The sequence below is a fragment of the Barbatula barbatula genome (assembly GCF_947034865.1).
Source record: "Barbatula barbatula genome assembly, chromosome: 19".
In the NCBI taxonomy this organism is placed as follows: Eukaryota; Metazoa; Chordata; class Actinopteri; order Cypriniformes; family Nemacheilidae; genus Barbatula; species Barbatula barbatula.
Window position 1 is genome coordinate 19,386,717 of NC_136782.1, and position 22,565 is coordinate 19,409,281.

General features: G+C 41.4%; 1 protein-coding gene across 1 annotated transcript in view; it reads left to right on the forward strand.

Annotated features, from left to right (window-relative positions):
• robo2 (roundabout, axon guidance receptor, homolog 2) overlaps positions 1-22,565 on the forward strand; it is a gene marked incomplete at its 3' end in the record, with an annotated part of 154,085 nt that overhangs the window by 2,010 nt on the left and 129,510 nt on the right. The window contains exon 2 of the mRNA XM_079482167.1: positions 13,386-13,712. Within this exon, the coding sequence (XP_079338293.1) occupies positions 13,386-13,712 (327 nt within the window). The remainder of the gene's footprint in view (positions 1-13,385; positions 13,713-22,565) is intronic.

Here is a 22,565-nt window from a genome sequence, read left to right on the forward strand (position 1 = left end):
TGTGAGGCTGAAGCAGGCTATGGCCTTCAGATTCCGCTTTTGTCCCTCCGCACTTGTGCGCCGTCTTGCTGATTGTCTCCTGTTTTCAGTTTTGTTTGTGTCTATATCTATCATGGAGCCTGCTAGTCTAGCCCAATTCAGCTCAAACTCTCTCCGTGTTGCCCCATTTCTCTTTCGCCCCAGCTGCCGGTTGCTAGGCGCCTGCTGAAGGCATGGCCCTTAGTTTTTGGAGGGAGAGAGGGGTGTAGGTCTTTCTGGAAGAGCCTGTGAATCACTCCGGCAGACCATTTACCCCGTAACCCTCCTCTCTTGCCCATCAGCCTGGCCCATGAGAGCTAATACGGCCGTTCTGGCGGAAGGAGGAGCCTTTTTTTGAGAAGCAACCCTCTCCAAGCAGACAAAAAAGGTTGTGGAGATGCATTCAGGAAAGGCTGTGTTTGTAACAAAGCTGTCCAGGGTTTGAATGGCTGGAGACGTTGGGTTGTATTTGGAGCCGGGTTGATTAATGCGTGTTATCTGGAGGGGTCCGAATGGAGACTTGGGGTAGAAGGTAATTTTTGGGCTGAGACTTAGTGAGAACAAAGAGTCGTGACAGATTCAAGGTGTTTTTGGAGATGTTAATATGTTAACATGATGCTTAAATATCCTGCTGTTTGAGTTTTTTTGAGAGTTAAGGTTGACTGTTTTTTTCATATTTGGCGCTTTTTTGTACGGTGTCTCTGAATTGTCAAAACGTCTCTCAAAATCCTTGCTACGGATGCGCAAAACGGCAAACTTGAACCCAGTCATATTTTTTTATGACGGAGGAAAATATCGAGGAAGTGTGTACATGTGATTGACACAACGTGAGGTCATATTTACTTTTTAACGCGAGTAAATTTCTGACGCAAATTTCAGACTGAATGTGCATTGGCCTTAACTCTTTTCGTCCTTGAAAACCACATTCAATTCAATGTTCTTCTCTTAATGTCCCCACGTCCCAGTTTTCTGTATTATCTGGGGTCTGATCCCATGGTTTATTTAGCTCCTGTCAGTGTGCCGATAGCTGAGAAAAGAACAAGATGATGCTCCACTCCCAAGCTTCCCCGCTGGAGGTGAGGAGACATGCACCGGCCTGCCAGCGGTCCCTCGTGTGCCCGCTCTGACGACAATGATCTTTCCCCGCGCATTAAGGTTTCAGTTCTGCACCGTCAGGGGAAACCAATCCCTGTCTGATATACTCGTCAGCATCTGCAAGTCGTCACTGAAAGAGAGATGCAGAGAAAAAGGAGATCGGATGCTGTGCATTAGCAACGAAACGTCAATGCATGTTTTTTTCTTGATGTCTGAGAACCAATTTAGCGCAGAGTAACATTTCATTGCTCATTGTTGTTTTATAGCTTAGGAAATAGCATCTCAAATGGTCGGCTATTTTTTTTTCTTTTTTACTTTTGATGGCAGTTTTAGGTGTTTTGGACAGTGAAATGGCACAAATAAATGAAAGAATGGTTGACATAAGAGTAATAATTTGGATGTGTTCACATTAAGATTTTCTTAAGAAGTCGTTCGTTCTCTTTTTAATCTCATCGCTGTCTAGGAAAAAACTAACCTTTCGTGAATTTTTTGTCCAATCAGAAGCTTGTGTTTGTAGAAGCATCCAATTGTTTCCTTCGCCATAGGATTCGCAGTACGCTTAATCGCAAGGATCACGCAACCGGCTCGGGGTAATTGAAAGCGAGTTGTAATTAAATCTGCGGTTGTGGGGTTGTACTGATCGGGGGTCATTGCGGATGAGCCGTCATAAAGCTCCGCTCGGGTTTTAAATGAGATTGTTCTGCAATAGTTGGCCAGGCTGTAATGCATCACTTTTGTAATTGTGGCTCATTTTCGAGCAAAGGCCTGCGGTAATGACGCGTACGCGCCGAGACCGCAGACTCGGGGAGCACTTGTGCATGTGTGCGTGAGGATGTGCTGCCCTGTTTTCACTTTAAGAGTTCAGATTAAAACGAGGATGGGCCCTCGGAGAAGGAATGTGATGGATAGCTGAAGCGAGAGGGATGAGGATGGGCGAGAGAGAGACAGGGAGAGAGGGTGTAGGGAAGCTACTGTATAATAAGGGTTAAAGTGGGGGTCAGCGTGTGAGCACTTTGCTGACATTGTTGTAGTTTCAGCCAGTGAGAGCATCAAGTATCTCCGCCGAGATGCTGGTTACACTCCGGATAGGATTACGCCACGCTGCTATACTTAGAGTATCACTTAAACGCTTTAAACCTGCCTCTTCCTCCTCTGAGAATCAGACAGATTCCCTCGTAATGGATAATTACTTCCTCATCTCGCAACAAATGCGACATTACACCAAACAGAGAAGGCTTCCGTCTGAGGAAGCGTGATGTAAGGCTGAGGCGCACTTAGATCACAGTTTTTGTTGACGAAAATGTGATGTTGATTCACACCAGGAATGGCTGTAAAAGCAGGATCTGATGATGGTTGCCGATGGTGAACGCGCCGCTATGTGCTGGCTGTGTTCTTACGGTTTCTCTCGATGGAAATGTCACAAGCAGCACACGGCAAAGAGATTAGATATAGAAGGTGGGGGGGGGGGGCAAAAGCGTTTTCATCTGCTTGGCTCGGTCTCAGTCAAGCATGCCTATGACATTTTCTAGACAGAGGATGCAACGTGGTGAGATTTTGAGACAGGTGAACGCTCTTTCTGAAGTGTTTTTGTTCGTTGGGTTGGAAAATTAGTTAATGCGACGGCATGCGGTGCTCGTGTTCGACCAATCCCTCGTTTTTTAAGTTTACTTATGCAACTGAAAAGAGATGATTTATCATACACCGATGTTATGGTTTTACAATCACCTTTGAACGTGGTGCTTGGCAAATGCAATGTAACGCTTTCATATATACAACAGAAGAATGTATATGTTTGTGCTGCATGAAGGCTCAGACAAGATCGGTTGTACGTCCAGTAGTTTGAGCCTTTTGCTCCGTGCACGTGTGTTCAAGCTGATAACACACCTGTGTGAGGGAATGCGTGGGGTGCACACATTTTGTCGGTCAAGTCTGTGAAGTTCTCTTTGTGCATTTTAGGACGTTTTAGCATTCAGGCCCTTAATATGCTCCTGTACGTTGTATCTACTTTAAAATACAAAAGACCTTTTAGAAGGCCTATTTTAGTGTTTCCTTTTATAGTGTATCACAGAAATTGATATTGAATTCTGTCATCATTTACTCACCTTTGGGTTGTTCCAAATCTGTATGTCTTTGTTTTGATGAAGCATTTGGAAGAATGATTACAAACCAAACAGATCTTGCCCCCATTGACTTCCATTTTATCATTTCTTTGTTCTGTTGAACACAACAGAAGACATTTTGAAGGAACCGAACAGTCCATTTTGACTACTATTTTATTTTTTCCTACTATGGGAGTCAACGGGGGGCAAACATCTGTATGGTTACAAGCATTCTTACAAATATCTTTATCTGTGTTTATCAGAAAAATGACATTTATAGAGATTTGGAAAAACGCGAAGCTGAGTAAATGATGACAGAATGTTCATTTTTGGGTGAAGTATCTCTTTAATGTTTTGTAGGTGCACATACAACATTTTTGTGCAATGAAATGTCCACCTGCCTTGACTAGCAAGAGCATACAGCAAATATCTTTGTGGTCTTATTATTGCTGTGTCACGCTTTAATTAATTGAGTTTAGGTCACAGCCATTTTTTATGATTCGTCCTGTCCCCAGCTTTACACATTCCAGGTGGGCTAGAAAACCGTGCTCATCTTATAATTTCACAACAAAAGCGAACAAGTGTCACTTATTTTTCCACAGACAACCATTGGACACACACTGCCCTTAGTTTCTTAGACCCACACTGGCAGTCTGCAGGGAAACTACAGTGAGATAAGCGCTACAGACTGGTTTACCGACATGGGATTGTTCTGTGGAGATGTAGCCCGGCCTTTATCTTTTCCTCCGTTTGACAGTCAACAAACTCTGCTGAACAGTTTGTACAATCCGCTGACTTGTTCGGTCCACAAAGTCATGTTTGGGAAAGTGTCTTTTGCGCTTTCATCCATTAGCTTCACCTTGCCCTGGTTTGGTTGTCTCACGGCAACCCTTTGATAAGAAGCGATCTGTGTCAAGGCTGAATGACTCAACGCAACACAAACAGATAAGAGCACACGCACACCCCAGCAAAAGAATTCAAATAAAATTCAGCTACGCTATTTTTGAGAATAATCAAGTCCCAGAGCTGTGGTTTCACCCTTGGTGAGCGACTCGCTCGGGCCTGTGCTGGTACCTTCAAGATTTTGCAGTAGAGACAGTGAGATTAAACACGCCTCTGCCGGTCATGAAAATGGATGAGGCCAGGCCGGCTGAAGACAGAGAGACTGCCTGGCACTCCAAAGCGCATCCGTCATGCACGTCAGGGCAGTAATGCAGAGAAAAGCCGGGCAGGGCAGTGTATAAAATGCTCCACGCTGCCACCTTCACTCTCATGCATCACAGCACGCGCTGACTGCTGCATTTCAGACCGCCCGCTGCGTGCAGGAGACCGGCCTTTTGATTTTCAGAGAAAAAGTGGCTAGAGATGATTCTTCTGCACAGGGAGGTTTATATTTGAGTTCAAGGTTCAGAGAGTTCAGATTCAGGTTTACATTCAAGATTGTGGGTTTGGAGTCAGGATAGCCTATTTAGATTCAGGATTGTGTGTTTACATTAAAGATTGTGGGTTTAGATTAAAGATTTTGGATTTACATTCAGGATTGTGGATTTAGATGAAGGATTTTGGATTTACATTTAGGATTGTGGGTTTTCATTCAGGATTGTGGGTTTTCATTCAAGATTGTGGGTTTGAAGTCAGGATAGCCTATTTAGATTCAGGATTGTGTATTTACATTCAAGATTGTGGATTTAGATGAAGGATTTTGGATTTACATTCAGGATTGTGGGTTTTCATTCAGGATTGTGGGTTTTCATTCAAGATTGTGGGTTTGAAGTCAGGATAGCCTATTTAGATTCAGGATTGTGTGTTTACATTCAAGATTGTGGATTTAGATGAAGGATTTTGGATTTACATTCAGGATTGTGGGTTTTCATTCAGGATTGTGGGTTTTCATTCAAGATTGTGGGTTTGAAGTCAGGATAGCCTATTTAGATTCAGGATTGTGTGTTTACATTCAAGATTGTGGATTTAGATGAAGGATTTTGGATTTACATTCAGGATTGTGGGTTTTCATTCAAGATTGTGGGTTAGACTACATTCAGCAATGTGTGTTCAGATTCAGAATTGTGGGTTAATAGTCACTTAGATTTTGTATTTAATAATTCATTTAAAAAACTGAACTAAAGTTGAATATCAATCTTTGTAATATTATCTGCTGAGAAGTTCCCAATGTTAATAATAACTCCCCCACACAGCTGAATAAATAAGGTTTTTTGTCAGCAAACAGCACCTGAAATCAGTGTTTGGTTTCCTTGGACAAAGGCCATGTTTGGGTCGTGTGATGAGTTTTTCTGGAGTCTGTTGATGACCTTTCAAACACACGGATAAGATGGGTCAGAGTAAATTTAATCCACCTGTTCGTCTACTATCTTTCATCAGACATATCTGCATGCTCAGAAAATGAAACTTTATATGTCTGGACCCTTTTATACGAACGTTCTTATATAACATAATTGCAATCTGACCTCACCTGAAATGAGGTGTAATGAGCTTTGACAGCATCTACATGCATAATAACTATTCAACCTATAATACATTGCAAAAATTACTTTCTTACTTAGTATTTTTGTATTGTTTTCCAGTACAAATGGCTCAAAATTCTTGAATCAAGATACATTTTCTCGATGGGCAAAATAACCTAAGGAAATAAGTCTTGGTTTTTAGAAACAAAATATGAAATTTCAGTAAATTTGTGTTTAAAACAAGCAAAAAGATCTGCCAATGGGTTAAGAAAAAGTTAACTTAATCTTAAAGTTAACTTTTGTCTTAGTCACTAAATTCAAGATGATTTTTCTTGCCCCATTGGCAGATGATTTCGCTTGTTTTAAGCAAAAATTCACTTAAATTTCGTATTATACATTTGTTTTTGATTTGTCCTAAAAGTCTTTTCATTTACATACATTTAGTCATTTAGCAGACGCTTTTATCCAAAGCGACTTACAGATGAGGAAACATTGGACGCAATTATAACAACATAGGCAACAAAATACATAAGTGCATCAAAACAAGTCCAATAAAGCCTAGCACAGTATACAAAGCTTTTCCATATATAAAGTTCTTATCAATATAGAGCGGACCCCTGCAGACTCATATCTGATTTGAACCTGAAACCTCATCTCCGTGTCCCTCCGCAGAGACGTTCAGATTAAGACTTCTATGAAATAGGACTTTAATAAATCTCATTGGCTCTGGGTACATGCTGAGGCTTACAAACATAGACTCGAATCGCCCAGATCAAGCTTTTCATTAACATGCATTCAAGGCTGATCTTTCACTTCTTTCTTTCTTTCTTTCTTTGTCTCTTTCTCTTTCTTTCCTTCTGTCTTTCCACAAAGTGTTTATTTAATTTAATCTCTTTTGAATTTGTCTCGTGGCCCACAAGGTTATAGGTAAAGTCATTATTGGAAGACAGGAGACAATCCATACTTCTTTTTATGTACGTGCACAAAAGCTTCTGTACTGTTCAGACATCAGCCCTCACCAGGATGCAAAGAATGAGCTAGCCGTGCCGCAGAACACCTGCGTGTGTGCGTTCATTAGGGCGTGGGCTTGTACGCGCACACACAAACATACTTCTGATGTGAGCACACACTCTGGTATCACAAAAGATCGTACACCAAAACATTTTCACAAGTCAAACAAACTCACACCTGCGATGAGGATTTCAAAGCACCCGAGCCACGTTTCTACAAAAGAGGATCTTTGGCAAGGATCTTGAAATCTGTGTTTTCAAAAATGTGCTTTAAAGTAATTGAGAAATAACAATATGCACGCGGACATGCTTTTCACGATGGGAGACAGAAACGCGCGGGGAAATATTTGAGAATGAAATGAGATCTGGGCACGTTGAAGGATAAATACACACAGAGCGTTTGTTGCTGATTATTAAAATCTCGTTCCTGCTGTCGTGACTATTTATACCTCTCGGAAGGAGCCGACTGGAAGTGTGCTCGGATACAAAGTCAATAACTCACTGCAGGGGGAGAAAAAGTGAGGAGAGAGTGAGGCGATATGTAGATCCTATTTTTTAAGTAAAATATAAGGTTACCGGAACAGCTCTCGTGTTTGCTTTCCATGTGTGCGATTGAGTTTTGGAGAGTAGATGGCACACTGCTCGGGTGCACGGGGTTCTGCGGGTTTGTGTCTTATGGAGCTGTTCTTTACTGAATCGTTCGGCTGTAACCACACCATTTCTATTTTCGAACTCCCTTCGAAGTGGTTGTGCGTCCAGACAGAATGCCAGAGGGAAGGCTCTGTGTGTCGGTGTATGTGCGAGGGGGTGGCAGGGTGGTGACATGATGAATCTTCAAGGGCGTGTCTGTCCATGCGAGGTTGTGTGGCGTGTATTTGGTACTGTGTGTATTGCGTGTCTCACTCTGAGGGCATCTAGTAACATCATCCCTGTTTCCCCACAGATTTTGTTTTATATTTTCCAGTGATGACATGATGAATGTGTTGCTGTCAGAGCAGGCCGAGTGAAGATATTCATCTGAAAGAGAGAGAGAGAGAGAGAGAGAGAGAGAGAGAGAGAGAGAGGGAGGGACTTTCTGTGTCTGAACCTAAAGTATAACTATATTTTTGTAGTAGTTGGTCAGAGCTAAACGGCATTCGTATAACACAAAGTGATCTGTGCTGATTTGCCGACGAAACGGTTCTTGGTCACTATTGACTGCTTTATGCATTTCTTTGTTTTGTTAAACAAAAAAAACCTTCCAAATATCTTTCTCTGGAGCAACGGACATTATAAAGATTTGTAACTACTCAAGGATGAGTAAACGTTGAAATAATTTTCATTTTTGGGCGAACTGTGTAGTCGGCCCAAGAGCAGCACAGCAAAAACATTTGGCACAAAATAAAATACTGGTGTTTTGTTTCTAATGTGTAAATAATACCTCACCGTTAAAAGAAGGCACATTGGTGTATTTCCTGGAAAATGGTTTCTGGTATTTCTGGTCATTTTGTGCTTTTCCAGGACGTAAGAGTGGCTAATGTCAATATCTTGATGAAAAATACATTACAAAACCAGAGAAAAGCATCTTCTCTTATAGATGCTTTACCGAGCCGTGAATGATTATTTATGACAACGTTCCTTCAGGCGCATACTAATTTAATTAACGTTAATCCACATCAAAATCCTGAGATAGCTCCGTACCTCAAACGGTGACCTCTTTCTTCGCCTTTATTTATTGCCGATGGAACAGTGTAATTAGAACACCTTTGGGAGGTTGCCAGTGGTAACCTCTGATCACACACACAGAATAAGTGATGCATCCTCGGGGATGTTTCTGGCCTTGCTCTGGTGGGTGGGTAGCATCTCTGGCTATCGATTTGGTTGGTGGGCTGATGAATCTCGGGGGAACTAATAAAAATAATTACTATAAAGATCATCAAAGCTTCCCAGCCTTCTGTTCTGCACATGAATAAATAGGCGGCACGGTTAATAGTCGGTTAGTGGAGGTGGCATATGTGGCCAGCCATAACCAGAAGAGAAATTTATAGCCCAGAGGTTGACCTTTTATAGCTCACAGTTCTCATTTAGGTTTCTTTTAAGTATCAATGCTGTCCCAGATGTTTCAGATGGAGAAATAAATATATTAGACCAGAGGGTCCAGTACATTTTGGACATATGCAGATTTTGGCCCGGTTTCACAGACAAGGTTTAAGACTTGTCCCAGACTAAAGTGAAAGTTTGAAATAAATTGCCCTGCCATATCTTTAAATATGCCATTGTTTTGTCTCAAGATACACACCAGTAATATTTTTATCTAAGGCATTTTAATAAACGTGACTTAAATATGCAAATTTTACTTTACTAGGCATAGTCCCGGTTTAAGCTGATCCTTATGTCCTGCAAATCTAATGGATTCATAAATTCAAGTGGTGTTTGTTTAGTTATGCAAAATGTATTCCTTGGTCAGTCCTTGTGGAACAGGGTTGAAAACCACTATCTTAAATAAATCAAAAGGAGACTTGTTTGCCCTGTTTCACAGGCTTAAGACTAGTCCCAGGACTTAAATGAATCTTTGAGCCTTATAAACTGAATATAACTTGACATATCCCTGACATATCTTAACATATGTCTAAAAAAAAAGATTCCCAAGACTTTTATAAATATTTAAATTTAACTAAGGCATTGTTCTGGCTTAAGCTAAGCCTTGTCTGCGAAACCGGGCCTAAATGTTCTTTATGGAGGCTTAGATGTTTCTGCAGCAGGCTTGGATGGAGTTTGCGCTGTTATTTTTCTCTTCCACCTCTCATTGAATGGAAGGACAATACGTACAAGGATGAAATTAGTCTTCTCGCCACGCAGAAGACCAGAGGGAGGACCTGCAAGAAAGCTATTGTTCTTAACCGGCCTGTAAACAATGACTAACATGACAGTTAAGCCCCCAAGCTCCGTCATCCATGGAAACCACATCCTCCTCCTCATCTAAATCTATAGGCTACATATGGAAATAGAAAGAAAGAGAGAGAGACTGGATCTGTGGGTGATGTCTGCCTTCAAATCTCTTAAGGCATACGTTTGAAAGTTTTTTGTCTTGCACGTTTCATATTTTAATACAAAATGAGAAATGGGAAGTTTATTTCTTTTTGTACCTGTCTATACTGATGTCATCTTATTGACTATTTCTGGCTTCCTGGTTGGATATCATTGTGCGTAAATTTCTGACAGTAAAGTGATTGTATTGCTGGAGGGTGCCTAGTATTGTAGGTGTTGGTAGTTGGTCATAGTGGGCGTATAGCTGCTAGTCCTCAGTGTTGTTGGTGGGCTGAAATACAGGCAATATTATTCTCATTTGAATCATTTTAAAATTAACTTTCCAGAGGCATTGTGTTTGTATGAGTTATGTGTGTTTCATCTCTGCACACATTTTGTTCAACACTGTTCATGTCTAGTTAGTTAATTTAGTGATACACACACCTTGTCCATGTGTGCATATACTGTATGTACTGTATGTGTTGGCTGTTTGGGGGGTCTGAAGGAATAGTATGAATAGTAGGCGTTCAGAGACAAAGCAAAGAGCACTCTCCCACGCGGCCAAGTGCACTTGATTGTTCAACAAGCAATGATCGCATTAAGAGAGGGCAACAGGACGAGAGGGGATGGAGACAAAGAGAGAGAGAGAGAGAAAGGGAAATAAATTGACTTTGCCAGTGGCTTAGTCTGCTGATTGAAGTAAATATAGAAAAAACGAGTTTTTCATTTTCATGTGCGATGTCCTCAAGTGTGTTAGGGGTAATGGAGTGTGTTTGTGGCCCTGCAAGTTGTCATTGCAGACATTGTTTTTGCATTTTAGAGAGTGATGATGGACCACCGTTTCTCCAGCATGCACACATTTTTTATAGCATTTCAAAATGTGAAAGGAAATCACGAAAATGTTTTTAGAAATCCCACTGTCAGTAAAACACGTAATAAGGGTGTTATCAAAACATGATGTGCACTTGATATGTTTGCAATTATGGAATGACCAGTATCTCTAGCGTTGAGAAAAATTAAGAAAATGCGTTGAAAATACGTTTATACATTCAAGACAAAATCACGTGAACGTACTCACATATTTATGATTCATGAAATTTGCATCCTTGGTTTTCAAATGCAGTTTGTATCGTAAGATAAAAACAACATTACAACATTACAACCTTAAAACGTTACTGCCAAGAACATTGCCCTATTTGTGTATTCAAAAGTAAACAAAATGTATTCCGTGTTTGTTATCCGGAGAATAATATCCCTGTCTGATTTTATATTTCCTTTAATTTCTCTCCTAGAAAGCACAATAAAAGCAGAATTACAAGCATCTGCTGGGCAAAAATGTTCCTTGGATTGAAAGAAAAACAGAGAAAAGTACAGCAAGCAGATGGCGCCTTGAGGTTCAGGCGATTAGAGCTTGCGTATTGGAATATGAATTGGATTAAAAGAAATTAGTCTAATAAAAATCTAATCACATGGCAAGTGCCAGTATCGTCACCTTCCCTGTGTAAAACTTGCCGCCAGTGGCTGTCGATTAGAGGCGAAACAGATGCTCTAAAGAGATACTGTTGCTGTTAATGTGTGTGCGCGTGTTGGTTGAGGACAGGGTCCCCCTGCATCACGGTCTTATCTCGACCCACCTCATTTATCAATGTCATAATGTTAATTAGCGCTTCATTTATTTAGTCACTTATGGTGTCACGTGTTTCTGATTGGCCTTGCTTATGCATAAAATAAGCTTTAAGAAGGAAGGTTAAATATTTAATACAAAAGGTTCATGTCGACAAAGCTGACGTTACAGGTAATGTAGCAATAAAGTAACTTTAATGTAACACTTTACGCTTACAGGATGAACAACAGAAAGCGACAGAATGCAAAACGCAAGCCGTAGAAGGAAAGAGAAAGAGAGAGGACGACTGAACAGAATCAGCACATTTCAGCCGAGCTCCATTACATTCAAAATGCGCCGCAGATTAAACACGAAACCTTTATGATTATAGATAAGATTTTGCTCTGTCAGTAGACGTTCTCTTGTGTCCGCTCTAGTCTCTGGGTGGCCCTACGTAGACAGCAGACAACCGAGTGATCACTAATCAATGAAAAGAAAACGGCAGGAATTAGCACAAATTAGGTGAAGTGAGGCGGTGGGGGCGCACTCCCCTTAAAAGAGTCAGCACTGCTGCACCCCCAGACCACCAAGACACATGCCAGATTCAGAAATGCCCCATATTTGAAAGGTAGCTAACAAGCTTGTTTTACTGTACTGTGTTCTGGTCCCAGTGGTATAAACTGGTGGTTATAATGGATCTGCACTGTTTCCGTCTCTTACATCAGCATTCAAAAAGTACCACCTGCTGACCCGGGGGAGAGACTGGCCAACGCCACCCCTCGCTAGCTGCTGCCATTGGGTCTCTTGTTGTTCTGGGTCCATCCTGCACACCGTAATGGTTTGTGTTTAGCAAACAGCTAGCGAGCAGATGTTTCAGCGGGTCTAAACAAACAAAGCTGCACAGCTAGCGTGCCCCTGTAGTAGGAGGTTTAGCCTGCTAGCTATTCCACAAGCTTCATTTAAGTCCTAATGCATGCAAATTTATTTTGTTTCTATTGCACATTGTTTACAGAAAGAGAATATAATTAGTTTTTATACCATTGTGGGGATGCTACGTTATCTTAAATTCCAAAATTAGGCTTATTTCTACAGTGTGTGCTAACCCTGACTGTAGCGCTAAACTTAAAAGTGAAATAATACAATATTTTGAACTCAATTTTATTCCTGTATTTCTTATCTGTTTGAAGCTTTGACCTTTTAGGGATCAAAATACGTACCCACCTTTGACCATGATTATATTGCAGTAAATATAGTTCTGTAGGAAAACCATGATTACTTTTTGGTTACTTTATGTTAAGATAGCACAACATGAGAGACATAATTGTTTTCCTTAAATATTCAGTATTCAAATTCTAAAACATTTTGCCCTTCCCCCTCACCGGTTTGGAAAGTCAGACATAGAGTTAAGCAATTCAAATCCCTGAAAGAAGTAGAAAATCAGCATTTACAATCTCAAGGGTGTTTCTGCACTAACCAAGTGCTTTCGAAGCATGCAAAGCTAGCAGCATTCATCTGACGGCAGCCCATAGCGGCACAGAGCTTAGCCCTTCTCTTTGGTGGGGTTTTGGTGGGATCAGGGGCCACTTTTGTCCTCATTCGGCCCGTGCCTTAGTGATGTAAATGCAGGGTGGCCTCTGGCTCCTTATCTCTCGGGTTAAGGCTCATACTGCTCTTTCTGCAATCTATTATCATAAGGGCCAGACTCCTAGCGTGGGCTGCTAGCGTTATCCATGGCAAATGCTGGGCTGTGCAGGGGAACATTCAGGGGATTAGCATTTTAACACAGTGTGAGTCTGAACCCCTGAACCCCTCTGTCACGGAGGGCAAGTCCCCGATGGCTTGCCAGCTCAATGAGTGAGCTGGATGAGAGAACCACGTTGTGCTTTTGTCGTAACTTTTCTTGGATCACAAGTGGTAATTTGGTATACTGGGCTTTTAACTCAAAATGCAGCTTGGTTTGTGGGAAATTTTGCATCATGATTATTGAGTTTGTTCAACAACCAAAAAACATGTTTTCCATTTCCTCTTTAAAAGTTTCAGTAGGCATATAAGGTCATACTGATAAGTATTTCTTTATTTTCTGTTTTCCCAGGATCCCGTCTGCGGCAGGAAGATTCTCCGCCCCGGATTGTGGAACACCCCTCTGATCTGATCGTATCCAAGGGCGAACCCGCCACCCTAAACTGCAAGGCGGAGGGGCGGCCCACCCCCACCGTGGAGTGGTATAAGGATGGAGAACGTGTTGAAACCGACAAAGATGACCCACGATCGCACCGAATGCTCCTGCCCAGCGGCTCTCTCTTCTTCCTGCGCATTGTACATGGCCGTCGCAGTAAACCCGATGAGGGCGCGTACGTGTGTGTGGCACGCAACTACCTGGGGGAGGCCGTTAGCCGAAACGCCTCTCTTGAAGTAGCATGTGAGTTTGTATTTCAACAATTTTTGTCTAAAGCGACAGTTACAGCCAGTGTTGGGAAACTAGCTGTGCTCTTCAGGTTGGACTTCTTCATGTTCCCCGAAGCACAAACAAAAATTACAATTGCACAAAATTATCCTTTGAGTGTTGCAGTTTCCACATCTTGGCTGATTTTGGTGTTGCCTCTAAGGAATGTTGGAAAGCGTCGTTTCCAAGGTTAAAAAAAGAGAGATGGGTATTTTGCATATCGCTCCATAGTTTGATTTGTTCTACATATGTTTTGGCATATTTATCAAGCTGTTTCACTGCAACCTGCCAAGTTTTCCCAAGAAACTAGTTTTAGCAAGAAATGACGGAGTTACAGATAAAAGAGAGATGGCTTTGCTATGTGCAGAAGGAAAGCTGTACACATGGGATACAGGAGAAGGGTGTATTGACAACCTGTAGATGGGTTTGGCTTTGATGATGGGTCCCTGTTTGTTTGACTAGCATTTTTAGAGAGATCACATCCCCTGGGCTCAAATCCCCAAGCCAATCAGAATCCAGCATGAGTGACAAGTCACCCATCCTAGTTTTTTCTAACCATTGGCCAGATATATTTGAAATCTCTGCTATTTCTTTGTTATTTAATTGACCCTTTGCTTGGCTGACCTTGAGTTAGTTATTAGATAACACGTTCTACCATCGAATGGTGCTTTTAAAGGATTTTTGCCACATCAAAGCTGACAGAACTAGCTTAGCCAATATGTTAAGTCATTAGAGATTAAAGAAGTATTGGTCTTGCTTCGTTGTATTTGTAGTCTAGACCTGTAGTCTAAGAGAGCGGCTATCTTAAAGTCTGTTTTAACCCCAGGCTGATCAATACTGAGGCCTCGCTTATGCCTTGATATGAAAATAGAGGCAATCCATCATGAAATAAGGATATGATGATAAATATTGAATGAACGGATAACCAAACCGGCTCGGTGCGCCGCCGCCAAGACCCCATGCAGTAATGAGAGGGTGTGTGTGTTTGCTGCTGAAAATCCTGACTCTAAAGCGAGGGATTGTGGGAAGCTTTTTGAGAGGCAAATTTTTAACACAGCTGCTTTTTCTATTTAACTGTGTAATAGATGATACAGCACAGGAATTTGGGTTAAAGTCTATGGATACACAGATGATTTGTGTTTATTTTGGTAGCAATTGTGGCAGGGTTTTCTGTAATATTTTTGGATACTTTTCTATTGTTTGCTTGTAGCTGTTGATACACAATGGTATATTTAGGTTATAGAGTCCATATAAAAGGCTTTAAAGGCAGGAATGGTGTTTGTGTGTGTTTAACTTGTGTAGTGGGCAGGGGGTGTGTATTTGCTCTGATCTTCTCTGGGCTCTTCACAGGCGTGCTGGAGGCCCCCAGGTGCTAACTGTGTGACAGCAGCTTGATCTATCGATCGCGCTAAGAGGGGTGTCCTCGCCTAAATGAAAATTCATGAAAAATTGATGAAGTCCCCGGTTATTCCTCTTTCTCTTTTCCTTTATCGCTCTCTCTCTTCATCTCTCTACCTCTTTCTCATTCAGAGTTTAGTGGAAGAGTGTAAATGAGCTGTAGGATATTTTTTACGAGCGGCAGGTGAGAGGTGAAGGGTAGAAGAGGTCGGCGTGACAGTGAATACTTAAACTACAACGAGAAACGCACCAAAGTGAAACCGTCAGCTGTGTTGCATTACACAGTTTCTACTCATAAAACTTCTCTTTAGTGGCGAGCGATCATAGAAGTGAAGCCAACGTAAACCGATACGTCTCTCGGATGGTGCCAAACAAAATATGTTTCATCAGTCACCTCGTAGAAATATTCTGAAGCCGAGCTGTTTTCTCAAGAAGTAAATGTTGATTTTATTGCCAGCTGTGTGTACGGACACTCATGCGCAGAAAATGTTCCACTCCAACACAAACAGCTGGCCTTCGGTGACATAAAAAAATGCGTCTGACGTTTCAGTCTGTAGTTCTTGGGGCTTCTCGGTTGCTTCATCTTGAGTCACGAGTCCTCTCCTGTCTTTTCTCTCTCTCTTTTTCTTTCGCTCTCATATGGGGTCGTGTCAATCCCCCATCCAAGCATCCCCCCCACCCCCTTACACTGAATGAAAGGCTCTGTTGAAACAGATTGCAGCCAGGCACTCACCGTGGACCACTGGAGCCGCCTGATCAGAGAGACCCCAAGCTGGGCTGCAGGAAGCTGAGAGAGGCTTGTGAAAGGAGCTCGCTGCATTATTAATATCAGGGCAGATTGTGGGGAGGTGTCCGTCCGAGCAGGATTATCTCAAACGCTAGTCTTTAACAATTGATTATTAGCAATGCAACAAAGCAGACACACAGATCTTGTTACGCATATTTGTGTCCAATAGAGTTGAAAGAAAGAGTAGATTTTGTCGCTATTCAACAACACGTCAGATGCAAGTGTGTAAATAGCTAATATTAGTGTTTGTTTGGTGTGACCTCGGTTCCATGTCATTTACTGTCGTTATCTTTCCTTTCGACTCTTGAAATGATCTATTTCTCTGTTTTAAGGTGAAGTGTAAACTAGCAGAAGCAAAGAGAAATGCAAAAATGTGTGAAAATTCTGCCCTACAATGGGTTCCATTGGATAAGCTAGTGTTGCTGTGTGTGACTGGAGGGGTTAGTGTCATAGACATACAAATATGCTGCATTTGTATCGTATTCATATTGTGAATCGTATGTCAACGGCGCTACCATATTGGGAAGTTGGTCTGCACGATATCGAAGAAAAATATGTATGCAATAACTCTACGAATTATGTGATATATGATTTGCAATACTATTGTAAAAATAGTACGTTTGTGAAATCAGTTTTATTAATATTGAAATATATCCTCACTTTGAAAAGAAAGCAGCATTACCGCTTCTGAAACTCAACCATGTTGTACTCATTACGTGAACAGTCATCTTACATTGTTATTGCAAACCATGATTTCTTACTATTGTGCAGAAAATTAAAGCACCACTGTTTATCACATTAATTTAATCAGTTTATTCTCAAAAAGTAGAAAATAAGTGTCAACAAAAACAAAGTATAATCGTATTATAAAGTTTAAACGTGCATTCATGGCAGCTGATTCTAATCAGAAGGTTGATTTCCGCTGTATCATGGGAAATAGTGAGTAAATGAGTGGACATCGGATGTACACTCAAAATCGTAATGCATTGTGGGTAAAAAGTAGTGAACGAAAGTTGTTCACTGAGAATTCGGACAACACTACAAAATGGCGGACACCTGAACTATGTAGGAGATAGGGGCGAATTCAGACACAGCTACAGTCTTAACTTAGCGGCTAAGTTTATGCAACTGGGCCCTAATATGGTGGACTCGTTCGCTGACATATCTGACTAAATCTCACAATGCGGCTGCTTTGTATATCTGTGGTTAGGTTTGGGGGACAGAGTTTGTAAATCTAATAATGGCTTGCTTATAGCTTTCGTCACATGCTAAGCAGAAATAGGAGAACATATTTTAACATAAAAAAACGACACACTTTCCACCAGGTGTTTTCCCACTTGCCTCAACATAAATTAATCCCTTTCCTGTCTTTATAAGCTCTTAATTAGACCAGAGGAAAAATGAGAAAAGGTGCTGACAGGCTATTGGGAACGATTGGCTGAACCCCAATTTACATACGTCTTCAGCCTAAAGGTACATATTTGACTGGTGATAGAAAAGTACATATTTTTCAGCATGATGTAATATTGAAACAGTGTCATGCATTTTTTTTGTTTTTAGTTTTTATGTTTCTCTCTCTCTCTCTCCTGTCCTGTCGCTCCCTCTTTCTTCCTCCTCGGGATAAACTGGGTCAATGAGCAGGTTCATAAATCATTGTAAAGAGCATGTCAGACCGCGGCAAACCCTGCTTTGAATAAATTTGCCAAAGCGACGGAATCTCGGGTCAGAGCTTGTGTACGGGAAGCGTGTGACAAGCCACACCTGGGGCGAACAGTCATGCAGGAAAATGTTAATTAGCTGCTGTATCTCTTCTTTTAGGTGTGCAGGTGTATTAGAAGTCTGGAGGCAACAAGCTTGTTGAACATGGAGGAATTAATTGAGAATATAGGGTGTGAACCGTAGACTGTGAATGTGTTTGTGTCTGTTAATGGTTTGCGATAAACAGTTGGAAAGCTTGCGTGTACTTTTAAGTCTTAGAGAAAAAAAGTGCCATTTCGTGTAACCTTTAAAAGTATGCAAATGGACAACGGGCGAAACGGATGTCATTGCCGGTGTGTAAAAAGGCCACCAGTCTGCGATTGGCTGGCGTTTTTTGAAAGGTTTCTGCGATTGGCTGACGTTTTTGAAAAGGTTCTTTTCAAGATTCTTTGATGCGCACCAACGTGCCACTTTGGAGCATCATTTGGCACCATTTGGAAGTGGTTAAGATTAAATTCTAAGTGGGTAAAAGTGCAGCTTTATTGTGTAAAGCTTTTCAAATGAATCTCAAGCTGTTTGACTGTGTGTCTAGAATTAATAAAACCCAATAAGAGTGGGTGAATCTGATTGGATGGGCGCAACTAGTTGGGGTTGATAATATGGTATGACCAATATGTTAAAATTGAATTAAATTAAAATGTAAAAACGGATTAAAAATCTACGGCCAAATATATTCTGAATGGATAATCATATTTGCAGCTGTTGTCAAATTTGGCAAATAAATGGATGCACAATAAGACAAAGAAACGACGCCACTTTAGTCAGTGTATCGTTTTTATGCCATTTATGTCGCTAAGATCATCATATATTATTGTTACTGGATATCAAACAGGACAAACTCTGAACAACTTAAATGTGTGTGTGCGCATAAATAAATCACAGACACACTCGCATAGAGTGGCGAGTCCGGTTGTAAATGCATCCAGGTCCACTGACCCGCGTTCAATCTGTGTTATCCCGGGATACGAGCCGTGGATTCTGCAGGTTCTAGGAGCTGGTGATTAAGTTGAAAGCAGATGGATGTCAGAAGGTATCCGCGGCCCACAGGGAATGGTGGTCTCTGATAAGAGCGTGGAAGGGTGAGGTGGAGGAAGGAAGGATCTCTGGTTCATGATAAAGGAGAAAGAAAGAAAATCCCTGATTGAATGTGTCAGTGGTGTATATCTGCAGTCCTGGAGTCGGCACAAACACTGTAAAGACCGACCTGCTTATCAGCACCACGTTACACACACACACAAACACACGGCGGCTGTGAGCCATGCAGATTTTATGCTTATCTTACTGTCACATCGGAGTGTGTGAGACGATCGGTGAGCTCGGTGGCTAGATGATATTCAGTGATACTTCATGTATGTATGAGAGAGAGAGAGAGAGAGAGAGAGAGAGAGAGAGAGAGAGAGAGAGAGAGAAAAGATGAACTGCTGTATATATGTAAGAGTGTGAAGGTGGCGCTATACAAAGCAGATAAATCATTGGTCCCATGGAACCTCTCTGTCTCTTTCTTTCTTGTGAATCTTCTGCTGTATTTCTGTGTTTCAAGACTCATGCAGGGAGAGAGAGAGAGAGAGAGAGAGAGAGAGAGAGAGAGAATGATGTTATTATGCCGCTGCATTAAACACATGCACACATGAGGTGGATTAAGATCTGGTGCATGTTTTCAGCTGAAAATAGGTCAGGAATAGAGTTTTGCATTTAAAAAGAGCGTGTAATGCACTGAGTGTTATTAAAGTCGAGTATTTTGGCCCGTATCGGAATAAAGGAGATCACTCTTTACAGAGATGTACCCTGCTGTGATAGTCAAATGGATTTAACAGAGCCCATTGTGATCAGATGGTCGGTGTGGATTAGTAGAAAGGATTTAATGTTGTTTTTTTGTAAACAAATGTTTCAGCTTTGTTCAATTTGTTTGTTTTGAGTCAGTCAGGACCTCTGCTTGATCTGAACATCATTGCAGAGAGAGAATATATTATAGATGTTCAATTTATACATGTTTTCAGTTCTAGTAAGCATTGCTTGTTTGGAGATTCATTGTGCTTTGTTATCTGTGTTCTGCCTATCTTTGCCTGTGTATACATGTGCTTATATTTGCGTGTTACATTGATTCAGTGTGGTCTCTGTGACCCTAAACTACTTAAAACTCCATTACATGATTGCCCGCCATCAAAAAGTGCCCCGAGCCACGCCGAATCATTCCGATTGGTCATTTAAATCCAATCAAAGTCCAGACTATTGACTTCAATCCTGTCGTTTGCATTACCAGGCCACAGCAGACAGGGTTTTGTTTTCTGTGCCGGAGTACAGAACGAGGTTCCTCTGTGGTTCCTTGCAGTAATTTGAGGTACAAACCATCTACCCCTTGAGTTGATGGATTCCCATGAGGTTTCCGCATTCTGACAGTGACTGAGATTGGATCCGATGACCCCTAAAAATCCCAATGTCCCACTCAGACCAGCCGCCATTGCAATTCCTTAACGTTCGGCTCCGTGTAGAGCAGATACCCCTCACCCTATAGATACGCCACCACTGTCTGCTGTGACCCCTGAAGCAAAGCCTCCTGGGACCCCCACCAAGGCCTGTAATCCATCATATGTGTGTGTGAGAGAGAGAAAGCTCAAATTCAGCCCCGCCCCTCAACGGAGGTCTGAGGAAATTGATTCAGCTCTCTGTTGAAGCGAACAATCTGTTATTTTCCTCAAAGAAAAAAAAGTGCAGGTGACCCAAATGTTGCTGATGCTGCAAACGCTGTCTGACACACACAAACATAGAGATGTTGGTGCTGCGTGTGTGTTATGGAGTGTCGTCGTTAGAGAATGCTTCCAGTCGCATTGATGGATTGCGTGTTTTTGAACTCTGGACTCTAGTCACCTACAACACACACACACGGCTCAATCAAGATGGCCACATGAAGGTATCTGCCAGGACGATGACATCATCCGTCTCGGGGAAAGTTGGTGTTAAACTGGCATTTAGATGGTGCCAACTTGAGCATGTCATGGTGTTTCTCTCTCTCTCTCTCTCTCTCTCTCTCTCTCTCTCTCTCTCTCTTTCTCTTTCTCTTCTCCAGTTATTTTATAGCAGTGTTTTTCAACTGGTTTTGTTAAAAGCCCAAAAGTAGTTACTGGGCAACTAATGGTGAGCCAGCAAAATGTGAACATTTCTTTTCCATCTAAATGAATTCATATTATCATGAATGGCAAAGTCAAGTTATTTACTCTTTCACGTATTACTTTTTGACAACCTCTGTCAGCTTTTCGTGTGTTCTTTGCTCTTAAAATGTAAAACTATATTTTTTTGGGTTTGTTAAAAACAATTGCAATATCTTTCAAAGATTTTTAGATGCATTTTCTATTAATTTGAAGAGCGACTGTAGCTGTGCACCAAAGGGTTGATATGACAGGCTGAATAAAAGGCATTTACTGAACTTGAACAAAAATCATTGAATAGAACATTTGAATAAACTAAAATAAATGTGTATTAGTATTGGCCATATAACCAAGTGACGGATACATTTTATTACCAATGAACAAACAGCCGTTGTCATTAACAAAATATTTGAGAATTTCTCCTCTCTTTTAAACATTTATGATTTTATACATTTTTCAGGTTCAAGATTATTTGCAATTTATTATTTGTATTAATTGTTTTTCCGTCCTATCTGTGTTTTTCCACCAGTTGAGAATCACTGTTGTGAATGGTCTAACGGTCTGTCGTGATCGTGTGTTAATATCTGGACAGATATTGGGTTTGACTCTGGTTACTGTGTGAACGGGAGTCTCGTTGCCGCTCGGGACAGCTGCGTAAGGAGGGTCGGCAGGGTAGGGGGTAACCTAAGCTTCCTGTACTGGGGTGTGTGTGTGTGGGGGGTGAAACCTGAGCCTGGTGTCCTTCCTGCTGGTGTTTGAAATTGATAGGCAGTGTGGGGTCCGTCAGAAGGGTTGAGAGTTTATGAGTGCGATGTGAAGAACAGCTGGAGGTGGACGCTGGACGCTCTGTCTGCGCTGCGGCCCCACGTTTGTGTCAATGAGAAAATTTGTCAGTAGTGAAGACCTCTGCCCTTGTATTTATTCCTTTGAGTCCTGTTTGTGTTAATTGCCTTTTTTCGTTGCTTTTTGCTTTCTTGCAGCCTTTAGAATGAACACTACTGTACCTTTAAGACTATGTGACTATCTCTGTTATTATTGGCTATCTTTCGCATGATGGCATAGTTTACACTTTAGTTTTTTATGGTGGGTCCAGAGCCATTGAGAGAGAGAGAGTTCAAAATGTTCATGCGTCACGTGATTCATGGAGCATTGAGTTCCAGGAAGTTATGTTGTCTCTCGCAATGCTTTTTCCCCCTTCTATGATATGACTTACGTCTTTAAATGGGTTAAAAGTTGACCTTAGTTGGTCTGTTAAGCCGCAGCTTCATGCGATACTATTACTATTGAGAGCCGCCATTGCTGTGTTCCATTGGAGTCAACGGAGTTGACGTGACTCTCTCTCTGTCATGTTTCTGAGTACGAATAGATGTTAATGAGTTTGGGGTTGTGACGTAATAACTATGAAAGCTTTAGATTTTTTGTTGCGGACTTGTTAAAATTGATAATATCGGAAATAGGAAAACAATAGGACATTGTTTGATATGACATTTCCCCCTTAAGGGATTGCAATAGTCTACATTTGAGTAAATGTTTTGTCGTATGTGAATGTTAATTTGAGACAAATAGTGATTCATCTGTGTGGGCTTATGAACTCACGTTTAGTAGTGAGACAGCGAGACAGACAGATGGACTGATAGACACACTCACTCACTCACTTGTGAACTTGAACATGAAAATGAGAAACACATGGACTGGCTAGTCATACATCACACGCACATACATACATCATGGCAAAAGGCCAAG